Source organism: Gaeumannomyces tritici (assembly GCF_000145635.1).
Source record: "Gaeumannomyces tritici R3-111a-1 unplaced genomic scaffold supercont2.1, whole genome shotgun sequence".
In the NCBI taxonomy this organism is placed as follows: domain Eukaryota; kingdom Fungi; phylum Ascomycota; class Sordariomycetes; order Magnaporthales; family Magnaporthaceae; genus Gaeumannomyces; species Gaeumannomyces tritici.
In genome coordinates, this window is record NW_008804545.1 from 5,377,758 (window position 1) to 5,387,563 (window position 9,806).

A 9,806-nucleotide genomic window follows, 5' to 3' on the forward strand; every position below is an offset into this window, starting at 1 on the left:
ACCCAGCTGAGCCGAACGGATATTACTGTTTGACCCCTAGGTTTCTACGAAACCACCCACCCCATTCCTCTAGATTACTCGAGCCGCAGACAAAGTGATTTCACAGAGCGTAAACCATCGCCTTTTCTCAATCTCCATGACTGCCACCTAGAAGTCGTCATCCACTGCAGGGAAACCCCAAACCCCTCACGCCGTGGTATCCCGCGCGTTATCGTCAACCCCTATCGCGCAAACACTGCTAGAATCCCTGTTGCATTCGTCATCAGACCCCAGGTCGCCCGGAAATAGCATCTCCAGCTGCCTGATGCGACAAGGCCCAGCCCTGAGGAGGACAGCATCAAGCCAGCCTGTTTGCCAGTCCTCGCAGTCGGGCAGGTAGCAAACTTCTGCCGTCAGCCTCTCCTTCCTGTCTATTTTTTTTTTCCTTTTGAAATTTCAACCAAACCGTTCGCAAACCATTCCCGACCCATCCGAAGCCTCGCCCACCGTCGCCCACCATGGCCTACCTCCTCTACAGCGTCGCCCTCCTCGTCATGATCGTGGGGACGGCCCTCTACATGACGCGCGCGCGGTGGCAGCACCACCTCGACGAGCTGCCGATCCCCGGCCGCGACTTCATCTACGCCCGCCTGCCGGGGTCGTCCTTTGCCGACGACGCCGAGGCCGGCCTCAGCTCGGCCAACTTCGACCTCGGCGCCAACATCGAGGGCGGCGACTCGCGCGCGGGGCTGGACGACGCCGCAAAGGCCGAGATCCTGCGCATCATGAAGAAGCGCCGCCTCCGCTTCGACGACGCCCGCCGCGTATACCTCGAGGACCGCTTCCGCGCCAACGGCATCGGTCCCGACGGCAGGCCCAAGGACCCCAAGTTTGTCAGCTTCTCGTAGGCCCCCCCGTTCTCGAGCCTGGGGTCCGTGCTCGAATGAGAGCGGCGACTATATCTGGGGCCGCAGAAGATGGGGAGGAAGATACGACCCTTGGCTGTAAGCCGCCACGCGGCGCAAGCTGATTCAATATCGACACAACGACTTCAACCCACCAAGACTCTCAAGCAGAGTTGAATCATCTCCTATATATCGAAACTCTGCCTATGCGCTATCACCAAGCACCACCACTTTCCTTTGTTCATTTGAGATTCTTTGCGTCCTTTTCTCGTCGTCGTTTTCATGGGGCTTTCCCTGGAATAGGGTCTCTGGCGTTTCTTGGTTTGGTATCCCTTTTCTTGTTTTAGTCAAATGGTTACACCCGTTCTCGGTGGGAGAGATATGATTAAAGTCGGTGCGCCGAATAGGGCGGACTGTTGAGAGGGCGGTCACGTTTATATGGGTTGGACATTTCTCGCCCTCGAATTCCTAGGCTTATACCCATGTATCTTGGTGTCTAGGTACATACCTGAGCGACAGCCTTGTCGCATCTCCATTTTCCTACGCGTCTTTTGCTTCAGAATCTGTAATACTAGGTCCCAGTCCAATTGTTCGTCGACTCGTTGCGCTGTCACTGCACATGTGCCTCAGCGCAAAGTCTTGGTGTCAGTTTTCATTGCCCTGCCTTTCCTCTTGTTGACATCATTACGGTATTATAATATACGAACAGTACTGGGTGCAAAAGGCCCAAAGGGCCAAAGTGCCCGTCAACTGTGCTGTCCTCGACAAAGTCCCTGATCCGGTCATATGTATATACAGATAATAGAAAAAACAAGCCGTATACAAAGTGTATGATTGAGCTGTCGTTGCTCTCTGCTCGGTCCACCTTTTTGTTCTGTAACAATAGCGGCCGAGTCGGGACATTGAAAACATCAGGGATTCACCAGACGCGGCAAGCGTTTCGGACGCGCCGCCGCCGCCCTCACTGCGTCTTCTTGTCGGCGGGGTCGTAGGTGCGGTCGTCCTCGCCCTCGACGACCTTGACCATGCGCTCCATCTCGGCCTTTTGCTTCTCCCACTGGGCGTCCGACGTCTTGGTGGCCTTGTCGAACAGCTCCGGGTCCGGGCGGCGGTAGCTGCCGCCGATGCGGTCCCAGAGGGTGGTGTACTGGCCGTAGTTGTAGTTGAAGGCGAAGTGGTGGACGGCGTGGCAGGCGGCGCCGTTGATGACGGCGTTGTCGGCGTAGTACTCGCCGTCGTGGATCAGGATGGTCCAGAAGTTGATAAAGACGAAGAGGAGCACGTAGGCCACCTTCTGGAGCGGGAAGATGAAGGCGAAGAGGTGGTAGGGGACGCCCTGGGCGTAGCCGTCGAGCGGGTGGAAGGCGTGCGAGGCAAAAGGGGTCGGCATGATCCACTTGTGGTGCGGCTTGTGCAGCCACTTGTAGACGTAAGGGTGGTGCAGCCCCCGGTGGATCCAGTAGATGCAGAAGTCGGTGAAGGCGAGGAAGAGCGGCACCTGGGCAAAGTTGTACCAGTACCCGGGCCCCTCCTCGGTCGCGTCGTAGAGTTTGCTGTACCCGCGCACCTCGGCCAACGCGAACGGAACCGTGAGGATGGACATGACGGGGAAGGCCTGGTTCGCCTGCACCATCTCGAGCCAGATCTGGTTCTTGAGGAACTTGGGGTGCGACATGTTTGCCTTATCGTAGACGAGGAAGAAGGAGAGCGACGCGAAGACATAGTAGATGAGGAGACCAAAGAGCCTGTTTTGCGTACACAAGGAGAGGTTTGGTTAGTTGGACGCGCAAGGTGACATGGAGGGGAGCGACGCGCTGGCGCAAGGGGGGGGGACCGGTACTGACCATATAATCAGGAACAGGGAGAAGCCCTGGCGGTAGAGGTTATCCCTAGGCAAGGAGCTCTGGTAGGCGGCCTGCGACGGCTGCAGGGAGAAGGCAGAGGTCGAGGGCTTGTATTCCCAGCCATTGCCGATGGTGGTGCCGTTGGACAGGCCGAGGCCGAGGGGAGCTGGAGGCGCCGGGAGGGCCCAGGCATAGAGGTAGTCCCATAAGAACGTGTCGGTAACCTCCAAAACAATATCCATGTTGGGCGATTTGGCGGGCGGGCTCCCAGCAGCGGATGCAGAGGAAGAACGGAGGAACCCAAAACGATTGGGGAAACAACAAGCTTGAAAGCTTGCCGGGAAGGACAAAACGGGATGACCAAAAAACCAAGAGCGGCCCTTTTAGGGGGTGGGTTCCGTTCCCTTGTAGTTTTTTGTTGTTGTGTTTTCAATCGGGTCGCAGCTGGACCCCGACTCCGGTCTGCCCAGCAATTAAATTTCTCTGGCCCAATGGCAAAATTTCGGGGGAGATCTGGGATGGCTGGGCTGGGATTCCAATCTGATAAAAAAGACGGATGGGGTAAAGGGGCGATGAGGGTGGTTGCAGACCCCTGCCTGGCAGGCGGACAGGCGGACAAGACGACCTCGGGAGCGGCGCGCGCGGAAACGAAAGCGCAGATGAAAAGAACACAGGACGTGCTGTTGAGCCGACAATGGAGGGCTGCTGCTGCCCACAATACGGATCCAGGGGGAAGGGTCAGGTTTGGTTTTTATAACCAAGGACGGGCGGTGAAGGATACAAGCATTCGAGGACAGCCCGTCGCCCAGGACGGAATTGATTCGTGTCATTGCCATGGTGTTCCCCAAGCCCGATGTCGCCGCCTTGTTCCCGACATCCCCCGCCGCCCTCGCGCGTTCGGAAGCCGACAAAAGGCGTTGAAATGTAGAGCGCAATTTCACCACAAGGCCATGACGGGCGTCCCAGAGACCGTCGATGGCACTGTTTCTCTGGATTGTCGTGCAACGTGCAGCGGTGCCTGGCCCTGGGATTGCGCCACTGAGGGGCGGCGCGGTGGCCGGCGCGCGCTCCCATTGGCCCGCCCGCCTTTGCTGCTCGCAGTAGCGCTCTCGGAAGCCGTCGAAGCGAGTGGTCTGCTTTTCCACCCCTTTTTTTTTTTTTTTTGCGTCGTCGCGCGCTGTTGGCTGGCCGTCCGACCCGCAGTAATACCATGCCATTTGACGCCCGCACGCCGCGGCTGTCAACTTCCTGTGTTGCCGTCACACGGGAGCCGCCGCGTCCCTGTCTGAGCGCCGACCTGCGCCGCTCCGCCGCCGCGGTTCGGGATTCCGAATCGGCCGGCGAGGCCAGCGTGGCTAGCGCGTCTGTCGCCTGCCGTCGCCGCCGAGTCCGACGAGGGTGTTGTCGAGGCAAAAACGCAGCCTTCACGAGAAGTTTTAAAGGCCAAATAAAAGAGCAGGAGCACCAACAGCCCGGTGCTGCAACGGCCATTGGCTCGGAACGCATGACAGCTGCAGGCTGCAAGCTGCTCTTCCATGCCTCGCCAACAACGGAAGGCGAGACATGCGTGGCGGAAACTCAAAGCTTTTGATCTAGCCTTGGGGAGTTAGAATCCCCATGTCGACGGCGTTTGAGAAGTCACCAGGACACGGCTCGCGATTTTGTCTGGTTCTTTTCGTTGGAGCGTTTCGGTCAACACTTTGACAGGCTGCGGATCATGAACAAGCCAATATATCAGTACGGCGCGAAGCCTGTTTGCAGCGGGGTCTGTGTCTCCCGCTGCTGTCCTATGACAAGCACATCTAAATCTACAGCGTCCTATGCGTTATGGTCCCACGATACCGTGTTGTCCCTGCCCCATTTCCTGATGTCCTCAAAGTTCCTGCACGTGTGCTTGGTGCTGAAGTCGGGCCACCAATCGTCGTCGGCGAGGCCGTACTCGGGGAACAGCCGGAAGGTGAAGATGCCGATGTCGCTCTGGCACATCAGGTTCAGGCGCAGCGCCTCGATGCAGTGGTCTGTCGTGGTTGCCATGTCCCATTGGTTAGAATACGGACGGACACTCAGGTCGAACAGGACGGCAGAAGCAGAACGAAGCAAGGCAACGCAAAGGAACTCACCAAGATGGCCGTGGAGAGCCTTTCCGGAAGCATCACCAACGTCGCCGTGGAGATCCTTGTAGTAGTTCTTGTAAAGGCCCTGCCTCAGCAGGTTGAGACAGTGGAGCTGGTGGAAAACCTCCACGCCAACCCTGTAGCCCTCCTTGCCTGTCTTGGGGTCTTTCACCTTGAGGGAGTTGAGCGGCGACCCCATACGCAGAGCCTCCTCTTCAGAGATCATCTGGTCTCCAACTGCAGCAAACCCGAATAAAGAAAGTCAGTCAGAGCCTGCGAGTGGAAGGGGCGAGACCAAATGACGGTTGCGTTTCTTACCATCGTTGGCAATGTAGTCCCATGCCTTGTCGACCTCCTCGCCGTAGCCTACGTACGGGCTGTCGACCACGGGCGTGAGGTTGAACTTGACCGTCTCGTACCTGACCGCGGGCGCGGCGGGTGCTGCAAGAGTTGTGTCAGCGAAACTTCGGTACAAGCCTCAGGCATCAGGGAAAACGGCATGACTAGACGGTGGGGCTTGTATGCGCAAAGATGGTGATGCCAATGTCGTGCACACTTACACCAAGATGAGTACTTCTTTGTAAATGTCAGGTCGTCAACCTTGGCGCCCCTTGAGCATAGGGACAATGTGAGCATTGTGAGGGACGCTGAGAGCAGAACGGCATGGGCAATCCAGGTCCAGTGCGTACGCCCACGCTCTATCACTTCGGACAAAACCCCTCGCACTCTCCTTGTCCTGACGCCCTCTTTATCCCCGGTGAGGCTACCCTCCTCGTCATGAGGGACTGACTGGTAAAGGTTCGACATCTTGGGGGGATAGCCGTGCATGATGGGAAGATATTGAGCAAAAAGAAACAGTAAAAAGGTGACGCCGAGCAAATGTTTCAAAATTAATAAAGATTGTAGTCGATGGCGCGCCTGGCGCGAGGAAGAAGGCAAAGAGAATATGGGTGAAAGCAGAGATGTCTTGGCAGGATGAGAGTATCAACAAGCAAAACGAAAAGAGGGCCAACCGGAGCGCGAGACTGGAAAGAAGGATAAAGACCGGGCGGGTTTCAAACAGAAAGGCGGACGATCTTGGTCAGCAACGCCTCCGTCCTGCAATGCAACCGTTATCTCGCACCCCTAAGCGATATGGCAAGACGGGATCAGCAAAGATGAGAGCGCATGTAACCCAGGGGAGAGGGAAAGGATGGTGCAGGTAGGAGGAGGCGAGAGGCAAGAAAATGTGGAAAGGGGGAGGCGAGGCCAACCAAGCGACTAGCACCGAGGGCAAGACGAGGCGAGGGCGGATGTCGAGAGATGATGTGCATCCACACGTTTACCCCATCGACTTCTCTTCCTATCCCGTATTTTTTCCTTTCGCCTTCGTCCCCTGGATCCTGAGACTCTTCGCGAGTGGGACTGACGGATATAGACAGCCTGACCCTGCGCTCTGGATTGGGCCGGTCTTTGCGGGGCGGGACGGCTTTGGTTCCATGTGGGTGGGTCCTCAAAGTGGGAATAAATGTCTTGGCATTTGGAATCGGGGCAAGGTGGAAACAAGCATCTCAAGGATAGGGATGGTTTCAGGGGTACGCACTCGGCCGAACCGCGAGACTGGGAATTTTTTGCCGGGGAAAGGGAGAGACCAAGGCCACCGAATATTGACCCTCTCGGGACTGCAAGACACAAGGGGCTTAGCGCAGGGGGCGAGAAGCGACGGAGTGTGGGACTGGATGACCCATGACGGGTTGCCTCGCCGGCGAGCTTTGAATATTCGTCCGCTCTTGTTTGTTGTTGCTCCTTTTCCGTCGTCTCTTCCTCCCCCTGACCTTCTCTTGCTACAGGCTGAGACAGGCCGGCGACTGGCTTCGGGTTTCGGTATGCTCTGCGTGGTTGGCTGTTGATGCTGCGTGGTTGGGCAAACGGCTCAACGGTTGTCGCACCTTGTTTGGTGGCCGGCTCGCCTGGGCCAGTGGCTGTTGGGCGCGCCAAAACAACTGTTTCTGGTGTTTTCCGACTGGACCAAACGAACACTCAGCCATGCTTGGCTGTCACTTGCTGCTAGAACAGAACAATAATAATAATAATAACAATAAAAAAGGCCCGCTAGACACTTTTGATGTGCGTGATTGACGTTGACAGGCGGCCTGCCAATGCTGATCAGCCATCGCCAAGGCGTCCATCATTTGCTTCTGTGCTTCTCCCCAACCCGCGGGAGCGCAGACAAGATTCGATCTGTCGCGGGGAACTCCTCTGGACAGGGGAACCCTCTGTGTCTCTCGCGAGGTTTCAAGTCTTGGCGCACGCGGCAGGCCCCGCCCATCTAACGCTGGTCCACTCAGAGGCTCTGCCGCCCAGCCAGGGGTTAACGACGCTGCAGAAGGATGTGTGCTGTTTCAGCCGCCGAGACGCCTCCTCCTCCTCTCCTCCCATCGCTCTAGCCGCTTGCCCTGTCGCCTGCGTCTTTAATGCCTCTTCGCCGCGTGTGACCAGAGGGAGGGAGGAAGGAATAGAGGCAAGACTTGACGACGATCTGCGCTGTGCAACAGTGGCACGCCCACGCAACCAACGTGTATGCGGTGAGCGTCGATCCTCCTCACTTCCTCACTCTTGTTCCGAAAGCGCGTCTCGCCATGCGCATCCAGGCTCGCGAGGCACGTACTGGTAACCCTGCGGTACCGTAGTACCTACTGCTCGTTGGCTGTTCTGCCAAGCACAAAGACCATCCCGTTCCGGATCTGCCGTCTCCCTGTGACCCATTGGCGGTGGAGCTCCATGGGGCACAGCACGCTCGGCCCTTAAACCGATTTTCGAGAGAGTGGCCCTCCCTGCCTGTATTATTCTGGATCCCACCTGCGCCGCATCCCCTGAGGCTCTGGTCCTTTTGAGTGACGGGGTGTGTGTGTGTGTGTGCGGGTGGAGGGGGCTTGTGTGGGTGTGCGTAACCACTTTAAGCTTAGGTAGCCGAAGGGACGCCTTGATCGCCATCTGAAAAAAAGCTAATCTGTAGTGGAAGCTCGCCCATCCCTGTGGCCGCCTGTCCCGTCCGGCAGGCATCTTGTTTTATTCCAGCGCCTCCATACGTCAGCCCGCCGCCTGTCAGCGTCTCTGGCAAGAGACGCGTGGTCAGGGATCCCAGGGCGCGCCTTCCAAAGCCCTAATGCAAACGCATTTCTTTCAAGAACCAGATCTACAGATACATAGGTCGAGACGGCGGGCGTGTCGGGGTTTCAGGCGTCCGCATCCACACCGTCATTTCTCTTATTCGTCTTCCTTGGGACTACATACGGTACGCGAACGGGGGTCGCTGGATCCGGATAAGTCGGCAACCTTGCTTGAGACCGATGGGTGCGGGGCGTCGTCGTTGGCGCTTTGCCCTCGCAGACTGACACGCTGTCAGGGATGGGGCCTCATCAGGGAGCTTGTCGAGCCGCGTCGACTTCTCTTGTATTGCCCAACCCATGTCTACCGGCCTTGCCCCGTTGCGCCTAGGGTGGCGGCAGGCACGCCCACCCATAGGTATCCTCGCCATGGGGGGAATATCGGCTTAGCGCTGCGGGCCACACACACTCGTCAGCACTCCTTCCCATGCCCGCTCGATACATGCGCCTGATGCAAACGGGTCCGTCTGGGGAGCCACACCAAAGATGAGACTACTGTCCCAAGCGGGCCTAGTCCTCTAGTGGCGGGCGTCATGTTTCCCTCTCGACCTGCGGGCCCATCACCCTCGTCCGGAGTCGTCGTTCAAGGGAGGCCAAGACGGATATAAAGGGCGCGAACTTGCTCACCAGAATCAGCTCATGGTGGACCGACCATCATCAGCCTCTCTCACACTCTCACTCTCTATCCTACCCTGGTGGTTTCGCTTCTTTGCATTCCCTTCGTTTTATCTTTAAGCTTATCAGCTAGCTGCCGGGCAGTTCTTCATTCAAAATGCACACCCCTTCGTTCATCCACATTGCCGTCACCGGCCTGGCCGCCGCCTCGGCTGTTTCCAGCTTCTCTCTTGGCGCTCCCTCCGGTGTTGTCAGCAGACATGTCGTACGTTTCATCGCGCCATGTGGTCGAGATACATCCAAGGTCATGGACTAACACCCCTGATCACATAGGGCGCTCTCGTGGCACTTGCCGCTCCGGCACTAGCCTTCCCCATTGCCGAGACCCCCTCCGAGGTAAGCATCAACTCAGCTTTATCGTGCGGCACTTAGCACATCCACTAACCAAGGAATGCTCCGTTTGTACAGCTGGTCGCCAGGCAACCTCACCACCAAGGAAAGCGCACCAAGGCCAAGGGCAATGGCCCCGCCGCCAAGGCAAAGGGTGTCAAGCGCGATCTGGCCGAGGACCACGAGGAGGATGAGGAGCACGACCTCGAGACTCGCGAGCCTCACCACCAGGGCAAGCGCACCAAGGCCAAGGCTAAGGGTGCTAAGCGCGATCTGGCCGAGGACCACGAAGAGGATGAGGAGCACGACCTCGAGACTCGCGAGCCTCACCACCAAGGCAAGCGCACCAAGGCTAAGGCCAAGGGTGCTAAGCGTGATCTGACCGAGGAAAACCACGACGAGGACGAGACTGAGCTCGAGACTCGCGAGCCTCACCACCAGGGCAAGCGCACCAAGGCCAAGGGCAAGAACTAGCTTTTTTGCTTCCTGATTGGGTGTGTGTGTGTTTTTGAAGGAATATTTTTTTTAGCGGAGCGGATCTGCGATCCCACTATACCACCACAGGGCTGTCGATATTGGTTGTAATGAATATTTTGCATAAAAACGCCGTGAATCCTGGCTATTGCGCTTGCCTTTGCTAGTGACTGCCAGCTCGCCTCCTTTGGCGAGAGAACCGATGACATCGTTCTGTGCCATGCTTCAAAAGCCCCCTCGCAATAACTGCTTCGTCCGTTCAGCGACTCTGATGCGGTACCCCTGGATTGTGATATTTGGCTGACGGGGCGCTGTGCATGCCGTAAAGACACAGCCAGG

At 57.5% G+C, this 9,806-nt stretch overlaps 5 protein-coding genes across 5 annotated transcripts; 3 read left to right on the forward strand and 2 right to left on the reverse strand.

The window, feature by feature from the left end:
* The first annotated feature begins 23 nt into the window (after positions 1 to 23).
* On the forward strand, positions 24 to 1,795 carry GGTG_01709 (hypothetical protein). The gene has a single exon (XM_009219479.1). The coding sequence runs from the start codon at positions 498 to 500 to the stop codon at positions 885 to 887; it is 390 nt and encodes a 129-aa protein (XP_009217743.1). The 5' UTR covers positions 24 to 497; the 3' UTR covers positions 888 to 1,795.
* Positions 1,480 to 3,892, reverse strand: GGTG_01710 (C-5 sterol desaturase). The gene is made up of 2 exons (XM_009219480.1): positions 2,729 to 3,892; positions 1,480 to 2,629 (listed from the first exon to the last, which is right to left on the reverse strand). The coding sequence occupies exons 1-2, from the start codon at positions 2,968 to 2,970 to the stop codon at positions 1,846 to 1,848; spliced, it is 1,026 nt and encodes a 341-aa protein (XP_009217744.1). The 5' UTR covers positions 2,971 to 3,892; the 3' UTR covers positions 1,480 to 1,845.
* A 34-nt stretch (positions 3,893 to 3,926) lies between these two features.
* Positions 3,927 to 4,615, forward strand: GGTG_01711 (hypothetical protein). Its single transcript, XM_009219481.1, has one exon. The coding sequence runs from the start codon at positions 3,939 to 3,941 to the stop codon at positions 4,317 to 4,319; it is 381 nt and encodes a 126-aa protein (XP_009217745.1). The 5' UTR covers positions 3,927 to 3,938; the 3' UTR covers positions 4,320 to 4,615.
* Positions 4,417 to 6,255, reverse strand: GGTG_01712 (hypothetical protein). The gene is made up of 4 exons (XM_009219482.1): positions 5,403 to 6,255; positions 5,161 to 5,283; positions 4,849 to 5,079; positions 4,417 to 4,746 (listed from the first exon to the last, which is right to left on the reverse strand). Exons 1-4 carry the CDS (start codon positions 5,668 to 5,670, stop codon positions 4,547 to 4,549), a joined length of 822 nt encoding a protein of 273 aa, XP_009217746.1. The 5' UTR covers positions 5,671 to 6,255; the 3' UTR covers positions 4,417 to 4,546.
* Positions 6,256 to 8,612: 2,357 nt separating this feature from the next.
* On the forward strand, positions 8,613 to 9,467 carry GGTG_01713 (hypothetical protein; the record flags this gene model as incomplete). The annotated part of the gene is made up of 3 exons (XM_009219483.1): positions 8,613 to 8,868; positions 8,937 to 8,999; positions 9,072 to 9,467. Exons 1-3 carry the CDS (start codon positions 8,761 to 8,763, stop codon positions 9,465 to 9,467), a joined length of 567 nt encoding a protein of 188 aa, XP_009217747.1. The 5' UTR covers positions 8,613 to 8,760.
* Between the last annotated feature and the right edge of the window lie 339 nt (positions 9,468 to 9,806).

Bases quoted from the DNA above. Each gene is read 5' to 3' on its own strand.
- GGTG_01709 (XM_009219479.1), top strand. From the start codon at position 498: ATGGCCTACCTCCTCTACAGCGTCGCCCTCCTCGTCATGATCGTGGGG.
- GGTG_01710 (XM_009219480.1), bottom strand. From the start codon at position 2,970: ATGGATATTGTTTTGGAGGTTACCGACACGTTCTTATGGGACTACCTC. The intron at 2,630-2,728 runs GTCAGTACCGGT...TACGCAAAACAG, and splicing joins TCCCTGTTCCTGATTATATG to GCTCTTTGGTCTCCTCATCT.
- GGTG_01711 (XM_009219481.1), top strand. From the start codon at position 3,939: ATGCCATTTGACGCCCGCACGCCGCGGCTGTCAACTTCCTGTGTTGCC.
- GGTG_01712 (XM_009219482.1), bottom strand. From the start codon at position 5,670: ATGCACGGCTATCCCCCCAAGATGTCGAACCTTTACCAGTCAGTCCCT. The intron at 5,080-5,160 runs GTAAGAAACGCA...GGTTTGCTGCAG, and splicing joins GGACTACATTGCCAACGATG to TTGGAGACCAGATGATCTCT. The intron at 4,747-4,848 runs GTGAGTTCCTTT...CAACCACGACAG, and splicing joins GGCTCTCCACGGCCATCTTG to ACCACTGCATCGAGGCGCTG.